The following is an 18,829-nucleotide window of genomic DNA, read 5'->3' as shown; positions in this document are numbered from 1 at the left end:
TTCTGAGCAATTTGCGTGAAAGTGTGTCATGTGTGTGAACTCCCTTTTCATCAGTTCGGGTCTGTTGGCCCAATGGCTTAATCATCTGCCTTGATACCAGAGCGTCGCCGGTTCAAATCTCACCTCATGCAGACCTCAACTCAATTGCATTACACACAACATGACTGTATCAATGAATAAACATGCAATTGTTAAATGAAACGCTTATTGAGAGTACTTGTTTTCAATGTATGATGTACTTCATTAGGTTTCGAGAGCCTATCAGGCTTCGAACCCTATTACATCTCTACACTTTCATTATTATTCTTCCGCCGTTTTTGCCAGTTCTGGCCTAACCGCCTGGTCACTTCTTATGAAATTCGGCAATATGGTAGAGGGCTATGCCAAACGGCGAAAACCCGAAACTCACAACCATTGGCCAAAGGGTGGCGCTGTAGCACTCAATTGAAAATGCCAACTTTGAACAGGTACAGCTCATGCCCTGTTCGACCTACAGCCATGAAACTTCGATACACACATGCGTCTCCTCATGCCTAACAACTTTCACTGTTTGACTTTTGACCTCTGACCTTTAGATCTCCCACCATTTCGAATTCTATGAAAAGCAGTAAAAAGCAGTAAAAATCCTACTCCTCCTGGGATTTATGAGCAATCTGTACGAAACTGTATACACATGAACTTTGGACCAATGCCGACAGACGTAACCAAGCGGATTTTCCATAAGTGAAAACGTTAAGCTTTTATAAGCCAATGAAAATTGCAGCTTTATTTTAATTTTTCATCTGCCCCTAACACATACATGCAGACTCACATTTGTTTGACACTTTGCAATATTGTAGAGGGTCCTTCCAAGTATCACTGAAACCAATCTTACTCCAATTGGTCAAAGGGGGGCGCTATAGCAATTTTTTGAAAATGCAAACTTTAAACAGGCAAAAGTCATGCCTCGTTTGGCCGACAGCCGTTAAACCTGCTTACACATGTGCCTTGACTCATGAGGAACACATGTATCACTTTGACCAGTAAGCTCTGCCCTTAGATTGTCTGCAATTTTGAGCAGTTTGAAAAACATTTAAATCCAGGATTTCTGAGCAATTTGCATGAAACTGTGTCAAATACATGTTTGAGGCCCTTTTTCACAGGTTCAGGTGTGTTGGTTCAATAGCTTGATCGCTTAATCATCTGCCTTGAAACCATAGGGTAGCCGGTTCGAATCCCACCTCAGGTAGACTTAATTATAATTGCATTGCACACAACATGACTATATCAATGAATACATGTGCAATTGTTAAAGATGACGAGAAATGCATACTTGAAAGTAGTTATTTTCAATGTATGACGTACTTCATTCGCGCTTTTGTTTTGTTTTGTTGGATTCTCCCTTTTCACTGTCTAAGGCTGTGTATTGGATAGCTCCACCGGTAGAGTGTGAGTCTCATGTGCCGAAGGTCCCTGGTTCAAATCCCACTTATTACAGTTCACATTTAAATTGCATTGTACAAAACATGACCCTGTTAATTCAGACATGTGCAATGTTTAGACAATAACACGAAATGCTTTTGAGAGTAATTGTTTTTTATGTATGACATACTTTCTTGTGAAAATAGCCGATCTACAATCTCACACCTTTTTAGATAGCAACGCGTTGTGAGCTTGTAGATCGACTATTTTCCACTAGTTTCCATTCCGAAATATATTGAGCAGTTTGAAAAACATTTAAACCAAGGATTTCTGAGCAATTTGCGTGAAAGTGTGTCATGTGTGTGAACTCCCTTTTCACTAGTACAGGTCTGTTGGCCCAATGGCTTAATCATCTGCCTTGAAACCACAGGGTTCCTGGTTCGAATCCTACGTCATGTAGAATTCATTATAATTGCATTGCACACAACATGACTGTATCAATGAATGCATGTGCAATTGTTAACCAGTAAACTCCGCCCTTAGATTGTCTGCAATTTTGAGCAGTTTGAAAAACATTTAAATCCACTATTTCTGAGCAATTTGCGTGAAAGTGTGTCATGTGTGTGAACTCCCTTTTCATCAGTTCGGGTCTGTTGGCCCAATGGCTTAATCATCTGTCTTGATACCAGAGGGTCGCCGGTTCAAATCTCACCTCATGCAGACCTCAACTCAATTGCATTGCACACAACATGACTGTATCAATGAATAAACATGCAATTGTTAAATGAAACGCCTATTGAGAGTAGTCGTTTTCAATGTATGATGTACTTCATTCCCTCTTTTGTTTTGTTTTGTTGGATTCTCCCTTCTCACTGACCAAGGCTGTGGATTGAATAGCTTGATCAATACAGTGTTAGTCTCATGTGCCAAAGGTCCACGGTTCAAACCCCACTCGTCACAGTTTACATTTAAATTGCATTATACAAAACATGACCCTGTTAATTCAGACATGTGCACTTTGCGCTCTCTCGCTCTCTCTCTCTCTCTCTCTCTCTCTCTCTCTCTCTCTCTCTCTCTCTCTCTCTCTCTCTCTGCCTGTCTGCCACTCTGTCACTGTCTGCCAGTCTGCCACTCTGTCACTGTCTGTCTGCCAGTCTGTCACTCTGTCACTCTGTCACAGTCTGTCTGTCTGCCACTCTGTCACTGTCTGTCTGTCTGCCAGTCTGCCACTCTGTCACTGTCTGTCTGTCTGTCTGTCTGCCAGTCTGCCACTCTGTCACAGTCTGTCTGTCTGTCTGCCAGTCTGCCACTCTGTCACTGTCTGTCTGTCTATCTGCCAGTCTGCCAGTCTGCCACAGTCTGTCTGTCTGCCAGTCTGCCAGTCTGCCACTCTGTCACTGTCTGTCTGTCTGCCAGTCTGCCACTGTCACAGTCTGTCTGTTTGTCTGTCTGCCACTCTGTCACAGTCTGCCAGTCTGCCAGTCTGTCACAGTCTGCCAGTCTGCCACTCTGTCACTGTCTGTCTGTCTGTCTGCCAGTCTGCCAGTCTGCCATAGTCTGTCTGTCTGCCAGTCTGCCAGTCTGCCACAGTCTGTCACAGTCTGCCAGTCTGCCAGTCTGCCACTCTGTCACAGTCTGCCAGTCTGCCAGTCTGCCACTCTGTCAAAGTCTGCCAGTCTGCCAGTCTGCCAGTCTGTCAAAGTCTGCCAGTCTGCCAGTCTGCCACTCTTGTCACAGTCTGCCAGTCTGCCATTATTCTCGAAACCGCTAATTGCTGCTTGCAGCTATATTTTTTGAATTGGAATCCTACTAGTCATCAAGCTACTAATATAGATTGAAGTAATTAAAGCGGGTCATGTTTGCATGTTTGGAATCGTAACAGCCGAAATCAATAATATATCAGCATTCCTGTGGGCCGCATTAAGTGAAGATGGGGCAGCTTGTGGCCCCCGAGCCGCCAGTTCCCCATGTACAACATACAACATACAATATACGATTTTGCCTATATATCACCAAACCAGCCCTATAACTGCAGTATTCCTGAACCCTCTCTCTCTGGTATACCTCTTCCCCCCAGGCAGCCGGGAAGCGGCGTTCACCTATGCCATCACGGCGGCCGGCGTGGCCCACGCCATCACGGCGGCGTGCAGCCAGGGCAACCTGTCGCAGTGCGGCTGCGACCGCGAGAAGCAGGGCTACTACAACCAGGAGGAGGGCTGGAAGTGGGGCGGCTGCTCGGCCGACATCAAGTACGGCCTCGAGTTCTCCAAGCGCTTCGTGGACGCCCGCGAGATCAAGAAGACGCCGCGGCGCCTGATGAACCTGCACAACAACGAGGCGGGGAGGAAGGTAAACAAAAAAACTTTCTTTACCTTCAATTTACCTATACAATTTTGAGGTATTTTTTTTACTTTACTGGAGTATTTCCAGTTTTCAAAGGCAACTATTATACTTTTACTCCACTACAATCTTTTGACAACTTCAGTTACTAGTTACTGTAGATTTGGATTATTATTACGAAACATACATTAACCACTTCAGCCCTATATACATTTTTGCCATTTGAAAACAGCAGATCTACAAGCTCACAATGCGTCGTGATGCGATGCATTGTAAGCTTGTAGATCTGCTATTTTCAAATGATTTTTATACATTTGAAAACTTGTGAAATGGGACATATCTGCATAAATGAGTAACCTACTTTCTACTTGTAGTACTTTATATGTACATTTTGATACCAATAGTTTTGTACTTTTACTCAAGTAAATGTTGAATTCCGAAAATTACTTTTTCCACCACTGTTGACCGGTGTCCCTCAGGGCTCTGTACTAGTGTGCTTTCCGTTTTCTGTTATTGTGGGGAAGGTATAGCCGATTGACGAGCTCACAACGCGTCGCAGGGTGACGCGTTGTGAGCTTGCTGTGAGCTTGTTGTGAGCTTGTTGTGAGTGCATCTGCTATGTTGGCCAGGTTGAGAGTGGTTAAGTCTGTGTGATGCCAGACACGTCCCTCCCTTTTCATCATTCGTTGTGTTCTTTGGTATTAATATTCCTTATTATGTTTGAGTAACATATCTTTGCAGTCGGGCAGAAACCTCTTATCTCCATATTCTAAAAGCATCACACGTAGCAGGTCTACAAGCGGCGCAAAGCGTTTTGAGCTTGTAGTCTCAAACTATGGGTGGCGACCCAAAGTGGGGTCGCGGGAAGGTGCCGTTGGGATCTCGCATTGGCAAACAAAACAGAAGTTTTTTTTTTTGAGAGAGAGAGAAACAGGAAAAAAAAAAGTCGCGACCAACCTGAAGGGGACTGTGATGAATGCAATTAGTGTTCATTGAGTACACCCTTGCAGTAGCCTAGTCAGACAGGGGTTGTTATATAAGCCTGACCAGCTGTACCTATTTTGTTGATTAACACTGTAAATGGCAGAAGCCAAAGAGATGGGGTCGCCAAAAAAAAATCCCTCATAATATGGGGTCGTGTCGTGGTATAAAAAAGTTTGAGAACCCCTGTTGTAGACTTTTGCCATTTTTTTATTTGATGTGATAACCACTGCTGTGACAACTATGTCACACTTGTGTGTGTGTGTGTGTGTGTGTGTGTGTGTGTGTGTGTGTGTGTGTGTGTGTGTGTATGCGCGCGCGTCTGCGTGTGTGCGTTTCTACGTTGTGGGGGACATTAACGATTATGCAAACGCAAAGTGTCTCGAGATGCTCTCACACGCATGGGGTCTCCCGAGGGTCCTAGTAGGGGTGGCTGAATCACTGCCTGATTGATCACCGCGTTTGCAGATTTTATTTCCATCCTAGCGGGGTGTCCTTTTCATCCCCCCCCCCGACACCGAAAAGGCGTCGTGTGTTGGCAACGTCACCGCGGACGTGTTTGTCTGCTCTTCGTCATCCCCGGAGCGGAAGATTAATGGCAGTAACATGAAGAGATCATTTACATTGGTAGACATTTATCAGACACGCTTATCTAACCCATTCGATCCTGGAACGCATCTGTGTCATTTTTTGATTTCTTTGGGCTATTCAGCAGATATACAAGCTCATAGCCTATGAGCTTGTAGATCTGCTATTTTTGAAAAATGGTGAAAATGTGTGCAAATCTTTGAATATATATATTTTTAAAGTGAACCTTTGTAACTCAAATCTTTGCTTCTGGGGGTCCCTGGAACAAAATATTTTGAGATGGGGGTCCGTGACCAAATACATATCATTTTGGGGGTCCGTGACATGAAAAAGTTTGAGAACCACTGATATATACAGTAAATACAATAATAACTGTTAGGATTTAGAAGACATTTGTAGAATCCCCAGAAGCATTTTAGTTAAAAAATGTTTGCTTAAAAAAAAAATATATATATATATTCAAAGATTTGCAGATCTACTAGCTTGTAGATCTGCTATTTTTTAATAGCCAAATAAATCTGAAAGTGACACAGATGCGTTCACGGATTGAGTGGGCTAAGAGTGACTTACAATGTCTAACATCAGAGCAGATTGCATGGAGCCTCGTCAACAAAACCCAAACATGAAAAGGGAAACAGACGCTGGGGAGCGTTGGCCTGGGTGTCAACATGGAAGGGAGGGACTGGCGGCCCTGTGTTAGATGATCTCGCTGATTATAGCTAAATTGAAATCTCATGACTGAAAGGTTTTGTCAGGCCATGCAAGTCCCACGCTGTGAGATCTTTGAAACAGCGTGAAAGGAGGTCTTTAACCCATTCAATCCGGGAATGCATCTCTGTTACTTTAGATTTCTTTGGCTATTTTTGAAAGAAATTAGTGAAAATGTGTGCAAATCCTTGAATATATATACATAGATTTTTAACTCAAAACTTTGCTTCTGAGGGTTCCTGGAAGAACATATTTTGAGATTGGGGGGGGTCCTCTCACAAATGCATATCATTTTGGGGGTCCTTGACATGAAAAAAGTTTGAGAACCACAGCAACATACTTTTTTTCAAAAAGACATTTGTAGAATCCCCAGAAGCAAAGATTTGAGTAAAAATTGCTTTAAAAACATTATTGAATATTGAATATATATTACATAACTTTCATGTCTATTATTACTGTAGGGCTGGACTTAACCAGCCACATGGGTATAAGGGTTAGGGCCCTATTTTCGGCCGAAGTTTCTAAACCCACTATTTGGGGATTTAGCATTGCGCAAGGGGCGTTCCCGTCGGACACCAGCCTTATCCCTAAAACACCTGTGGTACCTGTTACATTATGCATAGGTGGTGTGGTTTGGGCGTTATAATGATAAAACACTATATTAACTAATTTTGCTGGGGACCCCCCCTCCTGGTACCCCCCACCAAGGACCCCTGGGACCCAATTTGAGAACCAATGCTTTAGGGAGGTTGAAGACCAGGTGCATTCTGGGTCGGTAGGGTTGAGTGAGCATGTCGGAGGGCCAGCGAAGAGGGAGTTTGAGAGAGAGAGAGAGAGAGAAGAGAGCGAGAGAGAGAGAAAGAGAGAGAGGGGTAGGCCTGTGACAATTATAACATAATCGCCTCATCGCAATTATATGAGATAATCGCGATGATTTTGCATAATCATCACAATCGCTACCATTCATCTTTTTAAAATACATTTATTTACACACCTTTTGAAACAATTGTGGAAATTGCAGATTTACACGCGATGGGACGCGTCGTGAGCGTGCGTGTAGATCGGCTATTTCCACCAATTTCTTATATTGTTTTGAAAGTCTTAAACGATTAAATATGCCCATAGTTTTGTACATTATTAGTACATTATTTATTTAGATTATTGGTACCAGTCATTGCCGGTCATTTCCAGTAAAGGCTTTGTAGAACGTAGTTATTTATTAGCATGTCTGCACTTTTTGTTTACAAAGCCCTAAAAGGCAAAACAAACATGTTATTTTTATTTATGTGTTCCAATGTTCAATCCCCCAAGACACAATTATATAAATGATCGTAACAACTAGTCTGTGACAATTAATCGTCAAGTGAAATTTCACGATCGTTGACAGCGAAGGAAGAGAGAGGCGTGACAAGAAGAGAATACATGAACCTTTGGTGACAAATGGATCTAATTATTAATAACCCATGGTGCGAAAACGTGGGAAAACGTGGCCTTTGCCAGTAAAGGGGAGGTTTGCCACCCCTGCCCCCCCAGTGGTGTAAAGAAACTAAGTACGTGTACTCAAGTACTGTACTTAACTACAATTTTGAGGTATTTTGACTTTACTGGAGTATTTACAATTTTCAGTACTTTTACTTCTACTCCACTACATCTCAGAGGCAAATTTTACTCCACTACAATGTTTTGAAAACTTTAGTTACTAGTTACTTTTCAGATATAAATTATTATATTATAAAACATACATTAACCTCTTTAGCCCTATTTTATACCTTGGCTATTTTGAAACAATCTACAAGCAATCTACAAGCTCACAATGCGTCGTGATGCGACACATTGTGAGCTTGTAGATTGGCTTTTACAGCCAATCTACAAGCATTTTTTTTGTACATTTGTACTTTTACTTTTGGTACTTTAAGTACATTTTGATACCAATACTTTTGTACTTTTACTCAAGTAAATTTAGAATTCTGGACTTTCACTTGTAACAGAGTATTTCTATATAGTATTGGTACTTTGACTTGAGTAAAGAATTTGAGTACTTTTTCCCACCACTGCTAATTAATAACCCATGGTGGTACACTGGGGGAAAACGTGGCCTTTGCCAGTAAAGGGGTGGTTTGCCACCCCCGGCCTCCCACACCCCACACAAACCCCCACGACCCCTCTGGTTCTGTTCATGGAATTATGAAGGGTGTCAAGTCCAGGAACAGGATATTATTGCAGTCCTCGCCACGCCGTACCAAAAACATGTCGCTGCCATTCGACTGCGTCCTTTCAAAGTGTGAAAGCGGAACCGCAATGGCGGTGTTAACACGCACACGCACACACGCACACACACACACACACACACACACACACACACACACACACACACACACACACACACACACACACACACACACACACACACACACACACACACACACACACACACACACACACACACAGGGGCCTATGCCAACGTTAGCGTGCCATGTTGTCCTGTTCCAAGCCAGAACTGGCACCTCTTTCTGGGGATTAGGAGGTTTTTCAAAAGGTCTGATTCCAATATAATTTGGAGATGTGAAAAATATATTGTTGTTGTCAGGCAGAAATCTCCATATTCTAACTTTGTGTGTATTTTTTTTCATAAATTAACGTCCTACTTACAGCTCACACAAAGGCATCAAAAGTAGCAGATCTACAAGCTCGAAACGTGGCTGCGAAGAGCTTGTAGATCTGCTACTTTTGCTGTTTTGGAATTTGAATATAGAGAAAAGAGTTGAACATGCCAAATACTTGGGCCTGTAGCTTGATGCCGAACTGTCATTTACTGTACATGTCATATCGATCACGTTATAAGAACATTTAACCTCAGGATTGGTGTTCCCTATCGCTCTAGAAACTATTTTACATTCTCTGTCATTATGCCGATGTATTGTGTATCAAGCCTCATGCAAAACCAATCTGACCTTTGTCTTAATACTATCAAACTTTGCAAAATATATCCTAGGTTGTCCTTTTACAACGCATCACTGTACAATGTTTGATCTTAATCTTCAGTTGCTCTCTCCCACAATAAGAAGACAGTGTCACTGGTTCAGTGGTGGGAAAAGTACTCAAATGTTTTACTTAAGTAAAAGTATCAATACTGCAATGTAGAAGTACTCTGTTACTTGAGCAAAATTACAAAAATATTGATATCGAAAATGTACTTAAAGTACCAAAAGTAAAAGTACTAAAATGTTTGAAAATAGCAGATCTACAGCTTGTAGATCTGCTATTTTCAAATAGCCTAGGTATAAAATAGGGCTAAAGTGGTTAATGTATGTTTTATAATGTAATAATTTATATCTGCAAAATAACTATTAACTAAACTTTCAAAATAAATAGTAAAAGTACAATATTTGCCTCTGAGATGTAGTGAAGTAGAAGTAAAAGTTTTTAAAATTGGAAATACTCAAGTACAAATACCTCAACATTTTACTCAAGTACAGTACTTAAGTAAATGTACTTAGTTACTTTACACCACTGCACTGGTTACAGTTTATTTTCAAATGTATACATTTCACCTATCCTCAATATCTCAAACTTCTAGAACCATCCTCTACCAACTACCAGTCAAGGCACTCTATACAGCCTTATTTTTCGGTTCTTTCAGTCTCCAAATCATTAGGCAAGAAAGCCTTTATGTTTAAAGCCCACCTCTGATTGGAACAATGCACCGGCAAAAATTCGAACCATATCATCTTTCAATATGTTCAAAAGTGTTCTCCCTGGGCCAAACACGTTTGAGAACCACCAGACTAGATAACAGTCATCAACAGAAAGATGGTCGTCTGATTAATAACTGGGGCCTGCAAATAAAAGTCCAAACCACAGTGTTTGCACCATGTGTGGCATGCCGCTGACATGTTCCTTTAGGGAACAGATGTTGGCATGGAGCTCTATATAGAGCCTTGTGTTCTTTAGAAAGGCTTTAAGGTCAGCATCACACCAAAGAAAAAAAAGTTTGTTTTCACTTCAGCACGCCCATATACATGGGAGATGACTATTTCCTTTTTCTTTCTTTTTTTGAGTGAAGAGGACGTTATTTATTTAAATTGAACGTTCGGGTTTATGAGCGTCTAACAGCGTTTTCGAGCACATGGTGACTGAATACCGCCCTTTGTTTTGGAGGGGGGGGGGGGGGGGGGGCTTATTAAGTGGAAACGGACGTGTGGTTGTATCACAGGAGACCTTTTTTTTTGGGGTTGAATTCTTTAAGTGCCACATTAATATTGTGTTAACCCATTAAGACCGGGAACGCATCTGTGTGTCATTTTTTAGATTCCTTTGGCTATTCAAAAATAGCAGATCTACAAGCTCATAGCGCGCTCTATGAGCTTGTATATCTGCTATTTTTGGAAACATTTTGTGCAAATCTTTTAATATATGTATATTTCTAAAGCGAACATTTTTAACTCAAATCTTTGCTTCTGGGGATTTTGAGATGGGGGGTCCGCGGCCAAATACGTATAATTTTGGGGGTCCTGGACATGAAAGAATTTTGAGAACCACTGATATTATAAGTTTCATAAGTTATCGTAAGTTTTTTCAAAAAACTGTTTGGGATTTAGAAGACATTTGTAGAATCCCCCAGAAGCAAAGATTTGAGTTAAACATGTTCGCTTAAACGATTTGCACAAATGCTCATGATTTTTCAAAAATACAAGCTCGTATATCTGCTATTTTCTAATAGCCAAAGAAAACAAAAAAAATGTCACTGGTGCGTTCCCGGTCTTATTGGATTAATAGAACAACGGCACGGTACCGCCGTCCAACACTTCTAGGAAGCGATGTTTCCTAAGCCACCGAGCCCTTGTTAGTTCAGCACATTCAGGCCGCAGAAAGGCAGCATTTACATTCTGAGGGTCAAACACTAGCAGGGAGTGCAGAGTGACGGACTTCAGTGAAGTGGACCAGAGCGTGCATATGTGAAATTCTAACAGGGTTGACTGGTGCCAGCGGCTATATGTGTCAGGGGACATGCAGGGGAGAAAAGAAATGCAGTTACTGGTAAAAAAATCTTATTCTGTCATTCTCTCTAACTTCCCAAAAACACACACCGATGTAAGAGGGAAAAAATAAATATCCATCGCATATAATAACCATATACCGTTACAGTTGGTCTGAATTGCACTAACTATCGATATCAAGGACCCCTTGGTCCCCCCCTTTATCAGTGAGGGGGTCCCCAGATTGACAGTTACAGGAACCAAATTGATCACACTACATCGTCAGACAAAAGTATCAGATCTACAAGCCCGAAACGTGGCGCGAAGCGTCACGTTTCGAGCTTGTAGATCTGATACTTTTGATACTTTTGAATTTGAATGGTGAAAAGTAACAGTTTTTGGTATATGAGGTTTCCACCCGACAGAGACGATATCAAGCTACACCCCACAACAGAGAGTCCACCATTAACTATTTACATCTGGATCAGTAGAGTCTAAAAGAGACTGAAGAGGCCATGAGTTTGATGAATGCCACTGTAGCGTACTTTATGTTACTCTAAAAAAAAGAAAGAAAAAGGCCTTCACAACATTACATTGTTATAATGCAGTGGTTTTCAACCCTTTTCATGTAAAGGACCCCCAAATTTCATTAGCCTGCGGAGCCCCATTTGAAAAGATATACCAGGGACCCCCATAAGAGAAGATTTTTACGGTTGTAGCAGTGATTCTCTACCATTTTAATTTCAAGGATGCCCCAGTTTGACATGCATTTGGGCTACGGACCCCCATTTAATGGCATTTCTATCTCTGGGGCCCCAATTTTTATTGTAAAATCAATGTTAATTTAACTCAGAGAGTGTACAAATGGAACCAAATGGACCATTTGTACACTTTAGACACATAAGACCCTTATGATAAGGGTCCATTTGGTTCCTAAATATCTATCATTTAGCTGGGGACCCCCTGGAACCCCCTCAAGGACCACTGGTGGTCCACGGACCACTTGCTGAGAACCACCGTTATAATGGATTCAGGCACATACTGTATACTAGGCCAAGCACTCATTACGGACATATTTAATCTCGCTGAAGAAAGTCTTAATCTTATGGTCCAATTAGCTCCGCAGGGTCTTTATTTTGAACTTTAGCGTCTTCCATCTCCAGTCGTCTGAGGGCAAACCTCTACCCTGAGCCGCCCTAAATCCCCCCGGGGCATCTGGGAAATATTGTAGCAGTGTCCACAAACATTAAAGTGTCAAAGACTGAGGCAATCCCCTTGTGTACCGTGGGAGGAAAAACTCAAAAACCTCAAAAATACAACGATATCCTCCGTTTTTATGTGTCTTAACTATTTTGGTGGGCAGAGGAACAGAGGAAAGTGGGGGATGGGGTTAGAATGGGCCACATTAACACCTCTCTAAATGGCCCGTACATGACTCCCTTAACCCCTTTAGACCGGGAAAGAGTCCGTGTCATTTTTTTAAAGATTTCTTTGGCTATTAAAAAATAGCAGATGTACAAGCTCAATCTGATATTTTTGAAAAATCGTGAACATTTGTGCAAATCTTAATCGGAATATGTATGTTTTTTTAAAGTGTTTTTAAAAAAAAACTCAAATCTTTGCTTCTGGGAGATTCTAATGTCTTCTAAATAAAAAAAACATACAGTATGTTGCTATAATATCAGTGGTTCTCAAACTTTTTCATGTCAAGGACCACCCAAAATGATATGTATTTGGCCGTGGACCCCCCATCTCAAAGTATTTTGTTCCAGGGACCCCCCAGAAGTTGTAACAGAGTTAAAAATATTTACATTCAAAAAAAATATTCACATTCAAAGATTTGCACAAAATGTTCACGATTTTTTTCGGTGCCACGCTATGAGCTTGCAGATCTGCTATTTTTGAATAGCCCAAACATATCTTAAAATGACACACAGATGCGTTTCCCGGTCTTAAGGGGTTAACCCAATTAAAGGAAAGGCGCAGACATTGCTGTGTACTTGTTGCATGAAATGTACAGTTTTTTGGTTGGCACAGGGCATTTTTCCAGTGAAGCTTTCTTTCCTGGCAGCTGGCCCTCGTCACAGCGCTACTAGTCATCATTTCTATCAGACACAAGAAACCAAATAAATAAATAACATACAAACGTTGCTCATTAGCAGGGGTTGGATTTGCTGGGGGGGGGGGGATGGGGGGGCATGCCTCTGCTTTTGATATCCCCCCATCCCCTGGGCATTCATTTTTATGTCCGATAGGGATGTGTTTTTATCCCCTGCTTCTATGGTCTCAGACTGAATTAAATGCGTTTCCTTTTGGATAAATGTAGACTATCTGATATGTTTGATATTTATGTGAAATAATATCACAATAAAAACATTGAATTGAAAATTGAGTGTCAAAGCACCATGGTGTCCCTATCTATGGGCAATATAAAAAAGGGGAAAAAAAGAAAACAGATCTATGGGCTATTTTCACCATTTGTCTTACAGAGAAGTATAGCTTAAGAGTGGTTAAGCCCCCCCCTCTCAGTTTTTTTTTTTTTTTTTCCTGTTTTACAAATGGAACCTTAGCATCCATGCATTCTGTGGTCAGGAGGGGGTCCTCCATTTGGGGACATTTTGATTGAAAAAACATGAGTCCCCCCCCCCTCCTTCTCTCTAAGTAACATAAAGGCCAGGGTCAACTGACAATCTACGTCTCGGATGTTGATTCAAAAAGGAGAACTCCCCCCTCCCCCCCCCAAAAAAAAGAAATGTATGGAGCTAAAAACCGCAACGAATGCCTGGGTAAAGGAACCCGGGTTCCTTCTGACGGACGCATGGAAACATTTACTTAAAGCGTGTCCATCAAAAGTCTCCGCTCTGTTACCAATTAGTCCGATGTGACCGGATTCCCCTCTTAAAGATCACTTGTCAGACGCAGGCCTTCCGCACATGAAAGGGATCAAATGATTCACTGGGTGTTCCTGTTACATGCCCCCCCGAGTTCAGTCACGGAATCCATTGTGACCGTGTAAGTTAGTGTCTCTCTGCTGGCCTTAACGGTGATCTCAAACAGTGCTTCTCAAAGTAGGGGTTCGTCCGCGCGGACCCCCCCCCCCCCCAGGGGAGTTCCGCAGCGAAAATGATAAACAGATTAATCTCACTATTATTTCACCGATTATGAAGACAATGTGGTGAGAATGACATCAGACTCTCCACCTACAGTAGACAGTTGTAGAAATCTGTACTACATTTAATTTTACAACACAAATCTTCTCTTATGGGGGTACGTGGCCAAATTCCATATCAATTTGGTAGTCCCTTTGGCATGAAAATGTTTTACAATCACTGACAAAAACAAACAAACAAAAAAGTTAGCTGGTGTCGGGCAGAGACCAGCTAACTCCAAAATGTGAATTTCTCAGGAAATGACAAAAACAAAACAGAAATGGAGTCAGGAGGTTTTGCTCATCATTGATAAGAACAGCTGAATGGACCTCCAAGCTCACAACGAGGTTGGAGGTCAAAAGGGGGTGGAGCCTGGAGTCAGCAAAACCAGCTAACTCCACCCCCCTTTGGTGGACTTAGCTGGTTTAGCAGAACGTTGTGAGGATCCAATGGAGTTAGCTGCTTTTGTCAGAAGCGCGTTTTAATACTTTTTATTGGTACAATTTCTCTTTTACCAACACACATAGACGTAAAGAGTGTTCAATAGCACTGATTTATTGAAAAAATGCAAAAGCGTCTAAATCAGTGGTTCTCAACCAGTGGTCCGGGGACCACCAGTGGTCCTTGAGGGGGTTCCAGGGGGTCCCCAGACAAATGAATAGTTAGGAACCAAATTGACCTTTGTGTGTCTGTAACTCTGAGAGTGTACAAATGGAACCAAATGGACCCTAACGGGTCCATTTGGTTCCATTTGTACACTCTCAGAGTTACATGAACACTGATGATGATACTTCAGTGTCGATTGGGACCCCAAAGAAATCAAAACGGTTGAGTCAGTGGCATATCTCTTCAAATGGGGGTCCCTGGGCTAATATGTGTGAAGTTGGGGGTCCTTGACACGAAAAAGGTTGAAAACCACTGGTCTAAATAGAGTTAGCCGGTTTCTGCCCCGACAGCAACGATATCTGCCCTGTGAATGTTTTTGACAGCCCTACTAAAGACCTGCCGTCTCCCTCTTCCCCCCCACCCCCCCCCCCCCTCCCTCCCTCTCTCCTCCACACACAGGTCCTAGAAGAGCGGATGAAACTGGAGTGCAAGTGCCACGGCGTCTCGGGCTCCTGCACCACCAAGACGTGCTGGACGACGCTCCCCAAGTTCCGCGAGATCGGCTACGCGCTCAAGGACAAGTACGGCGAGGCCGTGCACGTGGAGGTGGTGCGCGCCAGCCGCCTGCGGCAGCCCACGCACCTCAAGGTCAAGCAGACGTACCGCAAGCCCATGGAGACCGACCTGGTCTACATCGAGAAGTCGCCCAACTACTGCGAGGAGGACGCCGCCACGGGCAGCGTGGGCACGCAGGGGCGCCTCTGCAACCGCACGTCGCTGCACACGGACGGCTGCGACCTCATGTGCTGCGGCCGCGGCTACAACACGCACCAGTACACCAAGGTGTGGCAGTGCAACTGCAAGTTCCAGTGGTGCTGCTTCGTCAAGTGCAACACGTGTAGCGAGCGGACGGAGGTGTTTACCTGCAAATAAAATAAATAAAAGCGAGGACGACTCGGAGAACCTTGGGATAACGCGGGAACCCCAAGGGACTTTATCAGTAACGAGGAACGACCCCCCCCCCCCAAGACGGAGCGAATCGAAATCCTTTGTCTCCTGGAACGGTGAGAAGGTTTTTTTGAGAAGCAAAGGAATGGAATTTACACTATCGGGCTCTTCGTGGCATTGTTTTGCACAGCGAGAATCTATATTTTGCTTTTGAGAAAGTACGGAAAGGAGAAAAAAAAGGCTAAATATCAGTAGATAAATACCCCCAGAACTTTACCGACCCACAAGAGACGTGTGCTCGCGACGTACTGACGCGTTTCGTGGTGAAGTTGGGACTACAAGGAAAACAAAACGTATGGTGCCCTCGGACGGGGAACTGTGCTTTGCACTCTGGGAATTGTAGTTCTTTACGTCGCAAGAGACTCTTGCATGGAGAAAGTAAAGACATGGACCTGTGAGGTGGTCAAAATGACAGACTGTTGAGGGGCCGTTGGAGAGAGAGTGAGAGAGTAAAAACTTTAAAGAGCTTTGTCTTATTTCCACTAAAGTGGTGTGGTGGGGGGGCGGGAGACAGAAGTGAGTGTTTGACCCTCCCTCACATTGGCCAGGTCCTATGTTTGGAAGTCTGTTAGAAATGAAGAACACTTTGTATGGTGCGCCCCTTGCGGGGGGAGGGGGGGCACGCCAAAAGCCGAGTGGAGAGTTCTGTTCGCTATAAGGCCCTCTGCTGCCAACTGGAATAATGGTGGAGCATGTTAGCTTTCCAGTCACACTGGAACTGTCTGTTTGAACACTGAAAATAAATTGTTTATTTATGTTATAGTATCTTAAAAAAACAAAGCACTAACGGGTAGAGATGTCTTTTTTTTTGTACTAAGTGTAAGGTAAACGAAAAAATACTTTTTAGAAGCTGACTGAAAGATGTGTGTGTTATAGAAAATGCTGCCCCCCAAAACAATTCCCCTTTTCTAAAAAAAAAAAAGAAGAAAAAAAAAGAAAGAAAGAAAAATAGACAAAATATATAGTGGTTTCATTGCTACTGGTGTGTTGACGACAATTCATCATCGTTACAATGTACTTCAACGTTCAAATGGTCTTGGTTCAGCCTTACTGTAGCGGTAGCTTTTGTTTTGCGGTCCTTTACGCCGCCCAAACAGACACATCTGTTTGGGACACATTTTGGCATTTTCAGTAAATAGACAGTAGCAACAAGGAAACCCATTTTAACCGGAGGTCCTTCTCTCAATTCATTAACCACTTAAGCCCTATAAAAGAAACAAAAACAAAAAGAACAAGTATAGCCAATCTACAAGCTCACAACCAGTGGTGGAAAGTAACTAAGTAAAATGTTGAGGTATTTGTACTTTACTTGAGTCTTTCCAATATCCAATACTTTTACTTCGACTCCACTACATCTCAGAGGCAAATATTGTACTTTTACTCCACTACAATTATTTGAAAACTTTAGTTACTAGTTACTTTTCAGATATAGATTATTACATTATAAAACCTACATTAACCACTTTAGCCCTGTTTTATACCTACATGTAGGCTATTTGAAAATAGCCGATCTACAAGCTCACAACGCGTCGCATCTGTGAGCTTGTAGATCCGCTATTTACAAATATTTTAGTACTTTTACTTTTGGTACTTTAAGTATATTTTGATGCAAATACTTTTGTACTTTTACTCAAGTAAATTTTTAATTCTGGACTTTTACTTGTAACAAGAGTATTTCTACAGTATATTGCAGCATTGGTACTTTTACTTCAGTAAAACAGAGTACTTTTTTTCCACCACTGCTCACAATGTGTTGCATCACGACACGTGAGCTTGTAGAATGCTATTTTTGTTGTTTATGAAATTGTATTTATTAAAAAAAAACAATTGCTTAACTTTTTTTTTTTAAAGTGTCACCCAAACAAGGATGAAAGTGGTTCACCCCTGAAACTGATATGTTGCTGGACGTGTTGTCAAAGTGCTGCACTGATTTTTTCTTTTCTATTCAGACACAACTTACAACGGTATGAGAATTAAAATAAAAAAAACTCCCATTTGACTCCCAGTATTCTGAAAAAACGTATGTTTCTATATCAGTGGTGCTCAAACATTTTCATGTCAAGGACCCCCAAAATAATATGTATATGGCCGCCGACCCCCATCTCAAAATATTTTGTTCCAGGGACCCCCAGAAGCAAAGATTTGAGAACAAATGTTCGCTTTAAAACAACATATTCAAATATTTGCACACATTTTCACGATTTTTCAGAAATAGCAGATCTACAAGCTCGTAGCACGGCACTCGGTGCCGCGCTATGAGCTTGTAGATCTGCTATTTTTGAATAGCCAAAGTATAAAATAATGCTTTTTAGCTCAAATCAAAAAGTGACACAGATGCGTTCCAGGTCTTAATGGGTTATATTGATTCATTCATTTTTTTTGGAAAAAACATCTGCAAAACTACGCTTTCCCACAACTGAATGGATACGGGCCGCCAATAACAACTACACACACATACTGTACTCTACATATACACACGGAGCAGTAATGTGACACCCAATGGTAGAGGGATAAAGGACACATTTCCACTGAGGAAAATATGCAAAAATCCACATTTGATTCAGTTCATTTTAGGTCTAGATTTTTATCATCAAATAAAACAAAAATAGCCCCCATTAACATTCAACTTGTGGAAGTTGGACTAAAGGTTAAATTCAATGTGTCAGTAATAAGTGCAAAACCTTTTACAGTCTGTCGTTGTATTATATGTCCATGCTGGAACATCATTTGAATGTTAAACGTTCACACTGAAATATGGCCCACCCCCCCAAAAAAAATATATACATATGCTTATTAAAAGGTACGGTAAGTGATATATTTTGTTAAAAGGTTAAAGCACTATATTCTGATGGTAATCATTGCAATATAGTGTTTGTTCAGTAACATGAGTCTCCCCATATCTCCATCTCTTTAACTCTTTTATTGCCAAAAACGGTAATTCCCGTCCGATGCTACTATGGCTATCATGGCCACGGACGGAAATGACGAAATTATTATTATTATTATTGTTTGGCCCATTTGACCCAAAGACCAAGGAGATATGATTTTTCGAAGATCTAGACTCCCATACAC

The 18,829-nt window shown here is 41.9% G+C and overlaps 1 protein-coding gene across 2 annotated transcripts in view; it reads left to right on the top strand.

Moving 5' to 3' along the window:
- LOC311047491 (protein Wnt-7b) overlaps window positions 1–17,335 on the top strand; it is a 70,027-nt gene extending 52,692 nt beyond the window's left edge. For both annotated transcript variants that reach the window (XM_084060223.1, XM_084060222.1), the window contains exons 3-4: window positions 3,479–3,750; window positions 15,209–17,335. In XM_084060223.1, coding sequence (XP_083916349.1) covers window positions 3,479–3,750; window positions 15,209–15,682 — 746 coding nt within the window. In that variant the 3' untranslated portion in view covers window positions 15,683–17,335. The remainder of the gene's footprint in view (window positions 1–3,478; window positions 3,751–15,208) is intronic.
- Window positions 17,336–18,829: the final 1,494 nt, after the last annotated feature.

The sequence above is a fragment of the Gymnoscopelus microlampas genome (genome assembly GCF_963454915.1).
Source record: "Gymnoscopelus microlampas genome assembly, chromosome: 6".
Lineage (NCBI taxonomy): Eukaryota > Metazoa > Chordata > Actinopteri > Myctophiformes > Myctophidae > Gymnoscopelus > Gymnoscopelus microlampas.
This window is presented reverse-complemented; position numbering and strand designations above follow the sequence as displayed.